Consider the following 16,251-nt stretch of genomic DNA (forward strand, 5'->3'; position numbering starts at 1 on the left):
TTCAGGTGTGAGTTATAGTGTTACTGGCCATGAGCCCGATGTGAATGAATCAACAATATATATTAATAACGTGTCTTTACGGAAATAATATATGTAACTCAAGGTTACCTGTATCAAGCAACTTACAAAAATGCCGTGACAGGAGATTTGTAGGAAGCTAACCCTCTATTTCCTCCAGGAGCTGTAGTTCAGTATTTGTGAATTCTGTGTTCTCGGAGACCGCAGACATTTATGGGGGAGTAAGAATCCTGCGTTTGGTTTGGCTGTTTCTCCTGGCTTCTCAACTAATAAGTCAGCTCCCCCGGGGTAGGGACTTTCTCGTCTGCCTTGTTCAGCTGCACCCCTGTGCCTAGGACAGGGCCCTGCATCCAATAAGTGTTCAACAAAGAGTATGTGGAACAAACCCGCACAATCCCCTTCCCCACCCAGGTCTGTAACCAACCCCCAGACTTCAAACAACACCCCCCTCCCTTCCAAAGATCTAAAAGCAATGGGAAAAAATAAATAAAATAAAATAAAATAAAATAAAATAAAATAAAATAAAATATAAAAGCAATGGGGCCGAGGCGGAGTCAGTACAGTTTTAAAAAAAGGATCAGTTTTTAATTTACAAGAGTTCTAAATGTACAGAATTCTCCTTTAAAAAAATCGTTATACACAATAAATACAGTACAAAAAAATTTATCTTACAGTACTAGTTTTGTCTCCGAGATTTCAAAATCTGGCGCGGGTGGCTGGCGACAGGAAGAACAGAGGGAAGACTGGCTGGGGAGGGATGGAGGTGTGGGAGGAAGACCCCGGTTTCCTGTTTTGGAGGTGCTCGGATTTCAGTCGAGGGACAGGGAGGGTTCGAAATCTCTCTCTCTCTTGCTCACTCGAGCACACACACGGGGACATGGGACACGTAGAGCTGGACGCGCACACACAGATGTGACACAGGTGCCCAGCAGCACAGGTGCCTCCGAGCCCGCCGGTCCCCGCCTTTCCTTCTACAGCCTGTGGGGGGCGCGGTAGGGAGAGGCCCAGCCAAGGCTCCTGAGGACCCTCCCGGCTTGGAGCGCCCTTGACCGCCCTTGACCGACGCACGCATCTGCGCAGCCACACGGACACGCGCGAACAGTGGGAGCCACCAGGGTACCTCTATCCCTGGCAAACACGCGTGTGTCCCCCCCTCCCCACCAACACACACGAGAGGGGCGGAGTGTGGCTGGAAGCGGGAAGAAATCGGAAATGACACACCGGGATCACCCCCACCTTCGCAGGGGGACATTTTACATTACAGCCCCCTCCCCTAAATCCACAACCCCCACCCAACAACCCAGCAGGAAGTGGGGGAGGAGGCCTTTGTGACTCAAATAACTTAGGCAAGAAAAACTGTCAGGGGATCCCCGGCTCGCGGCCCCCAGGAGGCTGAGGTCGGATGGCCAGCCCGCCCCGGCGTCGCGCGAACGGGGGACAGGGAAGCGAAGACCAGCCCGGTGTTATCTGTTCAACGTCCTGGCGCCGAGGCCACCGTTGTGACTGGAAGGCGGGTAGGCCTCGGGCCTGTGCAGGGGCGACGGGGAGGCCGGCGGGACCGCCGTCGGGGCGGCGTGGGGGTACGGGGGCGCAGGTGTCCGGCCCGGGGCCTGCTGGAGGTTCAGGATGCTGTCGATGGCGCTCTGCAGGTGCTCGGTGAGCGTGTCGTCCTGCGGACTGTCGCTGGAGAAGCTGGCCTGGTCCACGTCGGGCGACTCGGATTTGCGCCGCTTGGCGGGGGGCGCCTCCCAGCCGGGGTCCCTGCTGCCGCTGCCCTGCCCCGCGCCGGCCGCGGGCTCCGGGGGCGCGCCCTTCAGCATGCGCTGGTACAGCTCGTCCTCCACCGCCGCCAGCTCGCGGATCAGCCCGCTGGTGGCCTCGTCCACTTTGGTGGGCAGCGGCGCCGGGCTGCCTCCCCGGGCTCTGGCGGCCCCCGCCCCCGCCCCGGCCCCGGCCCCCTCCCCGGCCCCGCCGCCCAGGGCCTCCACGTTCTCGCGGTACGTCTTCCGCAGGGGCAGCCGGGGGCAGTGGGGGGCCAGGGCCGGGGGCTTGCGGTCGGCGGCGGCGGGCGGCGGGTGGTCCACTGTGCCGTTCATCTGGCCGGGCGCGGGGGGCGGCGGCGGGGGCCGGGGCGGGGGCTCGGCGGCCTTGAGGGCGGCGGGGGGCGGGGGCTGGTGCACGGGGTCCAGGGCGGTGTTGTGGACGACCTTGCTGAGCCCGGCTTCCTGCTTGATCTTGAGCTTGAGGCCGATGCGGCTGCGCGCCTCGTAGGTCTTGATGGGGGGGCGGTTGCGCGAGGGCATGGGGCCGTCCTCATCGGCGTCCAGGGAGGAGGCGGCGGAGGAGGACGAGGAGGAGGACAGGGAGGAGGACGCCCGCGCCCAGGTCACGGAAGGGGAGCCGCCCGCCCCCCCGTGCCGAATCACCAGCTTGGTTGGCAGGTGCAGAGGGGGCTGCGCGGGGGCCCCCGACGCCGAGGAGGGCGGTGGGCCGTGGCCAGGGAGCCGGTGTCCCTCGGAAGAGGCAGCGATGGGGAGGCCAAGCGAGCGGGAGGAAGACACATACTCGTCTGCAAAACCAGGGAGGCAAGAAAACCCGCGGGGGCGGCGAGAGCGTGAGACGCCTGCGCAGCGCACAGCGAGGAGGCCCCGGCGGCAACGGCACCGAGCCTCTGCCAGGCGCGGGAGGGCGCTAAGCCCTTGGCTCACCAGCCCCTCAGGACGCACTGCTGGGTACCCCCCTTCTCAGCAACTCCCAAGCCCCCTAAGGTGCAAGCGGGAGCTGCCACCTGAGCATGGCCCTTGAATTCTGCAGCCACCTTGCTGGCTTCCCCCGAGCCCTGGCTCTGCTCCCCTAATTTCTAGCCCCCCCTGCGGGTAGTGGAACGTCCCCTCCTCGCCAGGACGGAGCTGAGCAGTCCCACAGGGATGGTGGGCGGTGCACCCCTCTTCCTGCCCCCAAGTCTCATTCCACGGCAGGGGCAGGAATGGCGGCCACCTCTGCCTCCCCTCCCCTCCCCTCTCACCGGGCTTCTCCTTGGCCAGTTGTTTGTCCAAGGCAAGGGTGGTCTTCTCCTCCTGAATGAACATTCGGTCGATCATTACCATCTCCGCGGAGGGGCTCACCCTCTGAGGGGGGAAGAGGAAGGAAGAAGAGAGGATGGGCCGAGGAAAGGCCAGGAACGGGGGAGGGCACGTGGGCAACCCGGAAGGATGGGGACAGATTCCAAACTGTCCCTCTGGAGATGTGCCAGCCTCTCCGGTCCTCCCTCCCAGCCTCCCCGCCGCCGCCCCCTCCCACCCCGACCCTGGCCCAGAGCGGGTAAGGGGAGGGGGCGAGAGGTTTCCCAGGGCGGAAGATGCCAGCGCCCTACCCGGGACTCCTCCAGGAGCAGGAGGCGGTATTTGTTGAGCATGGCCTGGGTGCGTTTCAGCAGCTGCGTGGAGACCGTCTCAAACTCCTCATCCACTGCGGAAGGAGAGAAAGGGTCCAGAGGCACAGACGCTGGGCAGCGGGGCTCACCCAGACCTGCACCCAGGGGTGTGCAGAGGGGTGCTTGCATCTGCTCCTCCCCACACTAGGGACTAGGGAGGGAGAGTCCCCGGAGAGTAGGGGGAGACAATGAGGGTTGCCTCACCTTTGTGGTAGTCGTTGGGGGAGGGGAGGGCACCCTGGTAGACATGGTAGGGCAGGAGGCGATGCAGAGCATCTTCGAAGGAGGGGAAGGCCGTCTTGTAGTCAGGGTGTAGGACGGAGCCCTGATGTTTGTGCAAATGTTCCAGAAAACTGGGGGCAGGGTGAGGAGAGACCACACACACACACACACACACACACACACACAGAGCTGGTGGTGAGGCCTGGAGAAACCAGATCCCGACCCCGAGCCCCCAGGCCCCAATTTAGGTGGCAATATGCGCTGAAGGGGCTAGCACTGTCTCACAGACTCTGGGGACAACCTAAGGGGCCAGGTGCTACAGATGAAGAAACTGAGGCCCAGGGGAACGATATTTTCCACCCAAAGCACATCAACAAGGAGGAAGAGGCCAAGCTGGGAGCCGGTGCCTCAGCTTCGAACTCATCCTCCGTGTTATACCGTCTCCTGCCACCGGGGGTCAGCATGTCCTCAGTCTGCTGCAGGGCCCGCAGCAACCCGGAAGGGCCGGGGAAGGCCCCCGGGAAAGGCCCCGGGGAAGGCCCAGGGCGAGGGTGGTCCCTTGGTTGGTAAACTCCCTTTCTCTACCAGGCTATTTTCTACTACAGTGCGCAGCAGTGGGTTATGTCTCTTTACTGTGTGAGTGTTCCTCTCCCCAGACATGCTTATCTCTACCCTGAGCGGAAGACCTGCACCCCCAGTACCCCATGGGGGCCAGAACTCGGTCTTGTGCTTGGAAAATCCAGCACTGGACTGGGCACTCAGTGAGTATTTGATAAACACTTGCAGTAGAAGGAGAGCAGAGGAGAGAGAGAATGCAGGCAAGCACCCAACATTTACCCATTGCCTACCCAGACCCTATCTATCCACCCCAGACCCCATCCATCCATCTAGCCAAACACCCATCAATCCATCTATCCAAATACCCATTTATCCACCCAAACACCATCCATCCAAATACCCATTTATCCATCCAAACATCCACTCAGAATGCCATTCATCCACCCAAACACCCATCATCCAGCTATGCCCCCACTCCAGACCACATCCATCCATCTAGCCAAACACCCATCAACCATCTATTCAAACACTCATCCATCCACCCAAACACCTTCTCAGCACAGTTGGAAGGAATCCTTACCTGACACCCTATCATCACTATTACCACTCTACTCTCTAGAAGGGAAACTGAGGGTCTCTGAAGGAAATTCCATTGCCCCAAACCACAGAGCCAACAAGAGCTGGGGCCTGTGTGACCCCACTTCTGAAGAGTGGTCCCCACGCCCTGCTGCTTGCTCTCAAGCCTCCGGGAAGGCAAGGGTGTGTGCAGTACTACAACTCACCAGGCTTCCTTACTGGGCTGAAGCGTGGGGGGTTTCTTCAGGCTGCTCATCTTGCTCTCATACTGCGGGGCAGAGACGTGAGTGAGGGGTAGCACCACTGAGAGCCCTTTTCCCTTGGTGCCCTGACCCCCTTTCAACCCCACTTGTGGCAAAGAGGAGAGCGGGGCCCACATCCCCACCCCCTTAGTCCCCCAGGGTGGGGTCCTGGCCCCAGCTGCAGGATGTGCTGCCCAGCACACCAGAGCTGCCGGGCAGAGCCGGGCTGGGCCTGCCTGACTCCCTTCCTGCACATCAGATGGCCTTCGCCTCTGCTAATGGGCCCGGGACAGTTCTCTTCTCGCCCCCAACTCTGCCCGGACTCTGCTCTGGGTCCCTGGCGGTGAGCTAGCCTCAGTGGCTCTCCCAACTCTGCCCCTGGGACGTCAGCATCCTGGTCCCTCCATCTGCTCTGTTCTCTTCCTGCCCTGTGCCTATCTCCCCGAGACGGTCTCTGCCTCAGCTTCCCCCCACACTGGCAGGGTCCCCTCCATTCTGGGCCTCCCATCCCCCCTGCCCCCGCTCTGTCCAGGGTCTCCCCACCTCCTTATTCTTACCTCCCTTGTCCGATGGTCTCCCCACATCCCCCCTTTCCCAGCCTCAAACTCCCTGCTCCTGCCCCCAGAGACGGCCTCCCTCCCCACTCGAGCCACCTGTCATATGTTCACCCTGAATCTTGGTGGCTCCATCTATCCCACTCTGGCACGCGCCCACCCTGGCTGTCAGAGAGGAGTCTGACGCACTGCCCAGACTCCTCTCTGATGGCCTGTCGGGTAGCCGTCACCGCCCCACTGGACCCTTTCCGGGTTCCCTGGTGACTTCACCTGGGCCCCACCCCCCCTCACCTGCAGCCCAGAGGATTTCCCCGGTCCAGCCACAGCCGCCTTGGCCACGCTCAGGGTCGGGAGGTTGCTGGCAAAAGCTTTGCTCTCGGCAGGAAGCAGAGGAGGGAGGCCTGAGGGTGGGGTGGGGCCAGACAGGGCTCAGGGGTCACTGGCCCAAAGGCCCCTCCACGATGTGACCCGCAGGCCTGCACACCCTGCTCTCCTCTGGCACTTTGGCCCTGGCAACCCTGCCAGTGTGACTCGGGCACCCCCTTGGATCCAGGGAGACAGCCCTTCCTCCTCATCTCCCCATCTCGTGAGGTCACCCAGACCCCCTGGGTGACCCCCTGGGCTGATGTGCCTCCAGCTCCGCCCCGGCCCCCTTCCCATTGCCCCCCTGCCCCCCTACTTCTCCTGCATGGGCTACCTCTCCCCTACCTGCGGTAGCCACGGGTGCCGGGGCAGGGGGATGGCTGGGGGCAGCGGGGGTCCCGGATGGGGCCTGCCCGCCGACCAGCACAGAGGCGGTGGGGCTGGCGAGAGGCCCCAGGTTGGCGGAGGTCTGCGGGGTGGCGGGGGCTCCCCCGGCCTTGTTCTGGAGGATGATCCCGGACGGCACCTGAGGAGGGGGACAGGTGGTTGAGGGGCAGGGGGCACGTGCTAGCAGGGGCGGCGGCCAGGCACCGGGGCTGGGGACCGAGAGAAAGCTGCCCCATGGGAGGGCTCCCCATCAGACTGCAGGGGGACGGCAGGGCTTGCGGAGCGGGCGGTCCCTGCCTCCAATTACCTGGTGAAATCTCTCGAGCAGAGCCTTCGGCTGGGACAGCGCCGGGAAAGGGGTGGTCACCATCTGGAAGGTCCGAGGAGGCGGTGGGGGGGGCGCTGCGGGCTCAGGGAGCAGGTGGAGGGTCGGAGGGGGCGTGGGGGACTTGTGGGGCCCCTGGCCAGGCGGAAACTGGAGCTGGAAGTCAGCTGGCGTAGGGGCTGGCAGCCTGGTGGACGTATCCGTGGAGGCCGCGCCAGAGGAGGTGGAGGCGGGAGGAAGGTGGGGAGCTGGGGGCAGCGGCCCCTCTGGGGGCTGGGATGGGGGGCGCAGGGGGGGTTGGGGGGGGCCCGGGGCAGTGGGGGCTGGGGTGCTGGCAGGCGGGGGGACCCCCAGCTGGTTCTGGATGACAAAGATGCCAGGCAGGGTGGGGGGTGCCTGGGGTGGGGGGCAAGGGTGCAGGGTGGGCTCTGAGGGCGGACGAGATAAGCTCTGGGGCTGGGAGGGAGGGCGGGAGTGGGGTCGGGAGGGTGGGCGGGAGGGAGGCCTGGCGGGATGTGGGGAGGGCAGGTGGGGGCTGTCTCCCAGAGGGGCTTGGTGAGGTAGTGACGGGGACGAGGAGGGGCCTGGGCCCTTCAGTGGAGCCGCTGCCGGGATCTGGGCAGGGGAGGGAGGTAGAGGGGAGGGGGCGGGGGTCAGAACCAACCTTGGCTCCCATTGCCCCAGGACACTGGGGACCCCAGCCACTCCCACCAGAAACCCTCCTTCTTAGCCACCCCTGTTTTGAGAGAGAGGACTCCACCATGGCTATCCTTCCCCCATCTCTGAACTCCCTGCTTTGCCCATCCACCTCTGTCCCCCCAGCCCCATCCCTCTACCTCTGCTCACCTCACCCCTGCATCTGCCCCCACCTCCTCTCCAGACCTTTTCCTCTGGTCCAGACCCCCTCCCCAACTGCCCCCCTTCCCCCTCCCCCAGGTGAAGGTGAGCTCTGCAGGGTTTGGGGGCAGCAGCAGAGGAAGCATTGGTGGCAGCCGGGGGGGGGGGGGGGGGGGCACCGCACCAGCTGCCCAGCGGGGAGGCGGGGGGGGGGCAGGGGCAGGGAGCGCGAGCACAGCAGCGGAGGGGGAAGGAGGCAGCTGGATGGGGCGGCATCTGAGCCGCCAGCCCCACGGGGCCCGACTGTCCAGCTCCCCCTGGGGAAGAGGGACACCAGCACAGATGGCTGCAGAGCACGGGGCTGGTGGCTGTGGAAGGCGTAGGGGGAGGGGCGGAGAGCCGGGGCTAAGGATGGTCACTGAGGGGCAGGTCCTTCTAAGTGTCCGTGACCTCTGCCTCCATGTGCCTACGTGGCCGTGGCTACAGGCCTACCTGGGTGCCATGTGAGCTTGCAGGGATGGGCACGTATGTTTGCACATGCGACCCGGGCACTAGTCTGTGATAACGTACACAGTGACCTTGCCTAAAATGCACCTGAGACAGAGCACCTTGCACTGCCCTCCCCCAGAGTCCTAACCTCAGCTGCCACCGTTTCCCCAGTGAGCACCAGCTGTGTACCCGACCCTGGGCTGGCACCCTTCCACTGTACAGAGTCCACACCCCAGCGACAGCCCACACTGATGTGGCAAGTGCGGATGGCCACCTCCACCCACGTGTATGGTTGTTCCACGGCCCTGAAAGCAGTGAAAATGCTGGAACCATTTCGCAGATGAGAAACCAAGGTTAGGGAGCCAAAATGACTGGTCCCGAGTCTTCCTGCCTTACCCCATCCCCCTGTCCAGGGACTTTCAAGTTGTCTGAGGAAGACTCAGGCTCAGAGCGCTCAGGGGACTGGCCCAAGGCCACTAAGGTCGCCATACCCCAAAATTGGGGCTCTTCGCTTTTAGCCCCCAAAGTGGGCCAACTCATGATTTCAAGCTTCTGATGCCCTGGGCCCTTCCAATACCCAGTCCAAGGCTGGTCCTGGTTAACTCTGGCGATTCAAAACCAGCTCCCCAAACCAATCAATCTACACACACCCCCAACAGCAGAGGGGAGACGCCCTTGGCTCACATAAGGGGCTGCTGAGGTTGTCACCTGGACAGCCCTCTGGTCTGGAGACTTAGAGAGGGTCGTGCCCTTTGACCTGGCGATCCACCCTCCAGGAATCTGTGATAAGCAGCACTGACTGAGGCACTTGCTTGCAGGGCTCCCCGACTGTGGGACATTTACAACAAAGAACACAGGGAAACAACAATAATGGCCAGAGCAGGCGAGTGGCCGAGTGAGTAAGGAAGACAGCTGGCCACCCCACACCAGCCCCGAGCACACGCTTCCCAGGGCTTCGTGAGGCGGCCAGCATCGACGTGCCAGAAAGCTAAGTGGAATGAGGAGAGCAACACGTTACATGACCGCTGGACAACCGGCTACATTAGATTATGCACAGTGGCTAATGGTATTGTCTCGGTGCTAAATTTGCTGAATTCAATAACTCTGCTATGGTCAAGTAGGAGAACGTTCTTGATCTCAGAGGCTGAGACATTAAGGAGTAAAGGAGCAGAATATCTGCAATCTACTCTCAAGCGATTTCGAATAAAAATGTATGCATATTGGGGGGCTTGGGTGGCTCAGTCGGTTAAGCGTCTGCCTTTGGCTCAGGTCATGATCTGGGGGTCATGGGAGGGAGCCCCACATGGGGCTCCCTGCTCGGTGTGGAGTCTGCTTCTCCTTTTCCCTCTGCCCCTCCCCTGGCTCGTGCTTTCTCTCTCTCTCTCATAACGCTCTCTCTCTCAAATAAATAAATTAAATCTTTATTAAAGAAATGTATATGTATAGAGAGAAATGATAAAGCAAATGTAGCAAAACATTTACGGTGGATAAATCTGGGCAGCAGCCAGCTTCCAAGGTGCCCCCCGCCGACCCCCACCTCCTCATTAGTAGGTCACCTCCCACACTGCCCCCTGGTTCGTCTCTGGGACCAACAGGTTTTGCAGAAGTGATCAGACGCTACTTCCAAGATTCAGTTATATAAAAAAGGCCGCGGCTTCTATCCCGGGACTCTCCTTTCTAGTGGATCATTTACTTTGGGGGAAGCCGACTTTGGAGCAGTTATAAGCTGCCCTTTGGAGAAGCCTGCGTTGGGAGGAGCTGAGGCCTCCCGCCAGCAGCTAGTTGTACGAGTGCACCACCTTGGAAGCGTATTCTCCAGCCCAGTCAAGCCTTCGGATGACTTCAGCCCTGGTTGACACTTGAGCTAGAACTTCACGAGAGATTACGAGCCAGCACCTTCCAGCTAAGCTGCTTCCAGATTCCTGATCCTTACAGGCTACGTGAGATAAGTTAACGCTTAACGTTGTTTAAAGCTGCTAAGTTTGAAAAAAAAAAAAAAAAAAGCTGCTAAGTTTGGAGGTAATTTGTGACACAGCACGGAGAACCAATATATGTGAGTAAAGGGTAAAGAACTCCCATGAGGTCTCTGTGCTATTCCTAGGTCTCTGCCACTATGTGTTTGAGATTCTTTTTCTTTTTAAATTTACTTATTTATTTATTTATTCCTGAGAGACACAGAGAGAGGCAGAGACACAGGCAGAGGGAGAAAGCCGGCTCCTTGCAGGAAGCCAGATGTGGGACTCGATCCCTAAACTGGGATCACACCCTGAGCCAAAGGCAGATGCTCAACCACTGTGCCACCAGACGTCCCTTGAGATTTTTTTTCAATGTTTAAAAATTGAAAAAGTTAATCTCCTACTCCTTAACAATACAGACAAACACAGCCCCTCCCCTTCCAACCAAGTCAAAAAACCGAATGACACAGTGGGGGAAACAGTTGCAATTCATCACACAGGCAAAGCCCATTTCTATCATATATAAAGAGCCTTCAGAAATCACTAAGAATAACCATCAGTGAGATAAAGGGGCAAAGGATAAGTTCAGACAAATGCACAGAAAAGGCAACACAAAAGGCTTATATATTTCAAGAGAGGCTCAACTTCATTTGTAATAAGAGTAATGCAAATTGAAAGCACCCTATGGAACCTTTCCCCACTCACTGAATTAGGAATAAGCCATGTCTCCTATAGGCACTCTCTTATAGCCCTTGAGGGTCTAAACTGGGCGTGATTCGCTACAACTCCAGAACAATGCAATTCACCAGCAGCTGTGCACATTGCAAGTGCACATTTGCTTTGATCCAGCAAACAGGCTTCCGGGAAGTAACCCGACAGACGCACGTGCACATGTGGGGAATGACAGGTCGACAAGTTGTTTATAACAGCTGTGAGGGGAGGGACAAAGCCTGGATTTGGCCAGTTGGCCTCTGGACAGCATTTACTGGGAAAATGAACGACAGTCTGTCCCTGTGGAGGAATACTTCACAACCATAACAAGGGATCAAGGAAACTCTCCACATGCTGCCAAAGCAAGCACACAACATCCTACCTTCCGGGCGGACAGAAATGGGAAAGAAACGTAAATCCACATTTACACTTTGCTGTACGTGCACAAAGAACTGGGAAGATATACGAGAGCTAAGTAATTGTGTTTTTCTAGAGGGGAAGCTGGGCTGGGAATGCAAGCATGGGTTTGGGACACTTTCCCCTTACTTTAAAAAATGCTTTTTGGAGTGCCTGGGTGGCTAGTCCATTAGGTATCCCACTTTTTTTTTTTTTAAGATTTTTATTTATTTATTCATGAGAGACAGAGAGAGAGAGAGGCAGAGACACAGGCAGAGAGAGAAGCAGGCTCCATGCAGGGAGCCCAATGTGGGACTCGATCCCGGGTCTCCAGGATCACACCCTGGGCTGAAGAGAGGCGCCCAACCACACAGGCGAGGTGGCCCTCTTTTTTTTTTTTTAAGATTTTATTTATTTGAGAGAGAGAGAGCATAGGCAGGGGGAGGGGCAGAGGGAGAAGCAGACTCTCTGCTGAGCAGAGAGCCCAACGTGGGGTTCAATCTGAGGACCCTGGGATCATGACCTGAGCCCAAGGCAGATGCTTAACTGACTGAGCCACCCAGGCGCCCCTAACTATCTGACTCTTGATTTCAGTTCAGGTCATGATTTCAAGGTCGTGAGATTAAGTCCCCTGTTGGGCTCCAAGATTCTTTCTCCCCCTCTGCCCTTCCTCCTGCTTGTGCTCTTTCTCTCTCTCAAAAAAAAAAAAAAAAAAAGTTTTTTGATGACTGAGCCATGTGAACATAACACCTAATTCTAAAAATTAAAAATGTCTTAAATGGGTGGGGAAAAAATTAGGCTAAAAGGAAATTTCATACTTCCCCTCTCTCCCCCAAATATCACCAGCGGCTTCTGCACGGATTTATTTTCCTTCTATTCTGTGTTTTTGAAATTCTCTAAGTAAGCATGAAATGAGATTTAGAGTCATTTTTTTTTTTAAACTACGACAGGAGTGGACTGTTCACCAAGAGATCCCAGCTAGCTGCCCAGATACAGCTGGCAAGATGCACTCAAATTTACACAGAATGAGAGAAAAGTGCAGAGAGCTGGCACCTTGCAGCCTGGCCAGGAGCAGAGCGGTTGCTGACCTGGGGCTGAAGAAGCTTCTGGAAGAAGCCTTCCCAGGCATAAACCCCATGGAGGTGCAACTGCAATAGCGCTTTCCGGAAACTGTTTGGGAACCAACCAACTAGAAATTTATCCACACATACAGGCAGTGCCTGGGCACCGGAATACTCATAGGAGTGTTACTTGTTGACATACACGGGAAACCACCTTAAGTATTCACTCCAATGCGGAACCAAGTAATAAATCAAGGAGTGTCCATATAATGAAAAACAGTGAGCCTGCAGGAGGCTGCAGCCCACAGGCCAACTCCGGCTGGCCTGGACTGTGTGGCCTATCATATCGTATGACCCAAAGCTGAGAACGGTTTTTACATTTTTAAATGGTGGGAAAGGGATCCCTGGGTGGTGCAGCGGTTTGGCGCCTGCCTTTGGCCCAGGGCGCGATCCTGGAGACCCGGGATCAAATCCCACATTGGGCTCCCAGTGCATGGAGCCTGCTTCTCCCTCTGCCTGTGTCTCTACCTCTCTCTCTCTGTGTGACTATCATAAAAAAAATAAAATAAATAAATAAATAAATAAATAAATAAATAAATAAATAAATAAATAAATAAATGGTGGGAAAGAGGGACGCCTGGGTGGCTCAGTCAGTTGAGCGCTGAACTCTTGATTTCAGCTCTGGTCACGATCTCAGGGTCATGAGATCGAGCTCTGTGTTGGGCTCCCTGCACAGCAGAGAGTCTGCTTGAAACTCTCTCTCCCTCTGCCCCTCCCCTGCTCATGCTCTCTCCCTCACATAAATAAATAAATCTTTAAAAATGGTGGAAAAAAGGGATGCTGGGGTGCTCACTGAGCACCTGCCTCTGGCTCAGGTCGTGATCCTGGGTTCTGGGATCGAGTCCCCCCATCGGGGTCTCTGCAGGGAGCCTGCTTCTCCCTCTGCCTATGTCGCTGCCTCTCTCTCTCTGGATCTCTCAGGAAAAAATTAATAAATCTTTTTTTTTTTTAAATGGTGGAAAAGAAATCAAAAGAATGTATTGCAATTGGCAACGATGATATGAAATTCAAATTTCAGCATCTATACATCAAGTCTTACTGGAATATGTCCACGCTCACTTGTTTTCGTATGGTCTAGGGCTGCTTCTGTGCTGTGATGGGTACCACATAGCCTAGAATGTTCACCATCGGCCCTTTATAGAGTGTTTGTCTGGCTTCTTTTGCTTTGAGGCATTTTCAACATGCCTGGTCCCGTTCAAGCACCTGATTAGCATATATTAACTTATTTACTCCTCATAATAACCCTTTGATACAGACGCTATTATCTTCATCCTCATTTTAAAGGGAAGGAAACTGAGGCACACAGAGGTGAGTGACTTGACAAAGTCACCATGTAAGTGACAGAGTCAGGATTTTGGAGTCCCTGTGCTTAATGACTGACCTGGATGGTGGCTTTCAAACTATACTTAATGCCTGTTAGTAATGGTTCCAGTCATTTTAGTGAGTCATGACCAGCACTTAAAAAGAACACAGGAGGGACGCCTGGGTGACTCAGTGGTTGAGCATCTGCCTTCGGCTCAGGACGTGATCCCAGGGTCCTGGGATCGAGTCCCTCATCGGGCTCCCCATAGGGAGCCTGCTTCTCCCTCTTCCTCTCCTTCTCGCTGCTTATGCTCTGTCTTAAGTAAATAAAATCTTGAAAAAAAAAAAAAAAAGAGAGAGAACAGAGGAAACCAAACAAAAAATATCAGTGTGCATCACGTATGGTATTATCCTGTGAAACTTTTGTTTCAGTGATATGTATACACACACACACACACACACAAATACACACACACACTTCTGTGTGTCCCAGACAGTGATATACAATGGAATTCTCATGCAGGGTGGCATTTGAGAAAAGTCTGCAAGTCAGCGATCCAAGAGATACCGCTGAATGAGCAAAGCAAGATACAGAAGGGGGCTGGTGTGCTCCTGTGTGTAAAAAGGGAAAATGCATGCCCACATGTGCACATGCAGGCTGTCACAAGTATCTGGCTCTGAGTTCAGACAATGAGGGATGCCTGCCACGTGCACAGGAGTGGTTCCCAACCTGGGTGAATCCATCCCCCAGGGCAACAGGGCACAGGACTGTCATTCATAAATAAATAAATAAATAAATAGATAGATAGATAGATAGATAGATAGATAGATAGGAGAGGGGTGGGTGTCTATGGGGAAAGGGCCTGAAATCCCACGAAAAGCAAGACCCACTTTAACTATATACCCTTTTTTTTTTAAAGCATATTTTTTAAACTGTGTCTGGTAATGTTCTTTGAATAACAACAACAAAATCTGTGTGTGTGTGTGTGTGTGTGTGTGTGTGTGTGTATGCCTCCTATAAACAATACACAGCAGGCTGAGCTTCCTGGGCAGGGCGGTCAGCGTTCCCTCCCAGAAAAGACAGTCAGGGGCCCCGTCAAGGGACGATTTATTTCAAGAGCCAGGATATTGATGACAAAATCCACCCCTGGACTGTGAGCCCCAAGAGGGCAGGGCCAGGGCTGTCTCACCTGTCCCTTCCTGCAAAAGGCTGGGCACGAAGCAGGTGCCTGGGGAATGTGGGCTGAAATGAATGAACTATGTGATGGTAGAGCTCTGGCCTGGGAATGCCTCTTACACGCACGTGTGCACACATACATACACACAAGGTGGTACATTGCTGATGTTTATGTGTTTATATTTTTCGGTCAATCCACTCACCGACCTGGGCGTTTGTTCATCCATCCATCCATCCGTCTGTCCGTCCATTACCCACCCAACCACCTATCCATCCACTTGCTTACCCAACGAACATTCAAGAACTTCCCGTGACACCACATGCTGCCGTAGGCACAAAAGCTGCAGGCGGCCTACAATGTGTCTAGCCCTGTGCTGGCCTGCGGGTGGGTGACTAGGAGTCAGCTCACGGGCATGGCTGACCCTTCTTCTCGAGGTCACCCACAGCATCGTGACTACTCTTACTGTTAATGACAGGTATCTACTGGCTGAATGCCTGCTTTGTACAAGAGCCACCGTGAGGTCGGTGGCTTTATTCCCATTTTGCAGGTAAGTAAACGGTGTCTCAGAGCTTTTGATGCTAAGTTGGGGCTGGGATTCGCGCTCAGGTCTGGCTTTCTCAAGACCTCAGGTGTTTCTCACAACTAAACTCTAGGTAGGCTTCAAATCCAGGCCCCACGAAGTAGGTAACCTTGGGCCAGCTACTCAATCTCTGTGCCCCTGTTTCCTCATCTATAAAATGGGGATAGTATATACCACCTCCCTGATGGCAGGTTTCAACGAGATGACGGTTGTGAAGCGTTCTGAACAGCACTTAGAAATAACAGAAACGTTACCATTCACGAAGGGTTTACTGTAGTGCCTCCTCATGCCTCTAAACCTAAGCAAGCTCCGAACTCTGCCCCGAGTCCTCCTACTTCCCTCTGTCATTGCTATGACCACCCTGATCTTTGCAGCACTGTCATCTTGTCCCTTGAGGATCCCTGGGCTTCCATTCTCGTTGCCCACCAAACCATCTTCCAATGGAAGCCAGAGGGCTCACTGAAAATCATATAATCAGACCATGCCATGGCCCAACTGAAAGCTCTCCAGTGGTTTGGCCAGATCCAAACTCACTGGCCCACGAGGCACTGCCAACCTCTCTGACCTGACCCCTCCCTCCACTCCCCTCTAGCCTATATTCCATTCCTTGACATCTCAAGCTCATCCTTGCCCCAGGGCCTTTGCACAGGCTGTCTCTTCATACCTTCTCTTTCTTCAGGCCTCAGCTTACATACTTCCCTCTCCCTGAGGCTGTTCCTGCCCACTCTCCCTACAGCGGGTTCCTCCTCATCTATCGAACTATTGACCTACAGCTGAATCACATCTTCTCTGAGAACATTTTTTCCCTTTGATTCCACTGTGGTATGGAGCCAGTAGAAGGTGGGCTCTCATATGGGTGCTTGATTTCTTCAATAAATTATTTTCTCCATTGATTTAGCCAATGAACGCTTACCAGGCGTCTGCTGTGTGCCAGGCACCGTTCTGGCCAGGAGGGATACGGCAAGGACAGAATAGATCAAACTCTGCCCTCATGGACTTTACGG

The 16,251-nt window shown here is 55.8% G+C and overlaps 1 protein-coding gene and 1 long non-coding RNA gene across 8 annotated transcripts in view; one reads left to right on the top strand and one right to left on the bottom strand.

Annotated features, from left to right (window-relative positions):
• Window positions 1-576: 576 nt before the first annotated feature.
• Window positions 577-16,251, bottom strand: part of BICRA (BRD4 interacting chromatin remodeling complex associated protein) — an 82,787-nt gene continuing 67,112 nt past the window's right edge. For 4 of the 6 annotated variants that reach the window (XM_077847022.1, XM_077847016.1, XM_077847030.1 and 1 more), the window contains 8 exons: window positions 6,661-7,293; window positions 6,312-6,492; window positions 5,895-6,004; window positions 5,014-5,075; window positions 3,656-3,804; window positions 3,392-3,486; window positions 3,044-3,146; window positions 577-2,587 (listed from right to left, as the gene is read on the bottom strand). In XM_077847022.1, the coding sequence (XP_077703148.1) occupies window positions 1,482-2,587; window positions 3,044-3,146; window positions 3,392-3,486; window positions 3,656-3,804; window positions 5,014-5,075; window positions 5,895-6,004; window positions 6,312-6,492; window positions 6,661-7,293 (2,439 nt within the window). In that variant the 3' untranslated portion in view covers window positions 577-1,481. The remainder of the gene's footprint in view (window positions 2,588-3,043; window positions 3,147-3,391; window positions 3,487-3,655; window positions 3,805-5,013; window positions 5,076-5,894; window positions 6,005-6,311; window positions 6,493-6,660; window positions 7,294-16,251) is intronic. The other 2 variants (XM_077847037.1, XM_077847041.1) reach the window with 2 other exon arrangements.
• Window positions 1,191-9,224, top strand: LOC144283223 (uncharacterized). 2 transcript variants are annotated; one of them, XR_013351662.1, is made up of 3 exons: window positions 1,191-1,532; window positions 8,144-8,357; window positions 8,823-9,224. It is a non-coding gene; the product is annotated as an uncharacterized LOC144283223 (long non-coding RNA). The 2 variants fall into 2 exon arrangements; XR_013351660.1 differs by having other exon boundaries at window positions 1,199-1,532; window positions 8,176-8,357.

Source organism: Canis aureus, chromosome 1, assembly GCF_053574225.1.
Source record: "Canis aureus isolate CA01 chromosome 1, VMU_Caureus_v.1.0, whole genome shotgun sequence".
NCBI classification, from domain to species: Eukaryota; Metazoa; Chordata; class Mammalia; order Carnivora; family Canidae; genus Canis; species Canis aureus.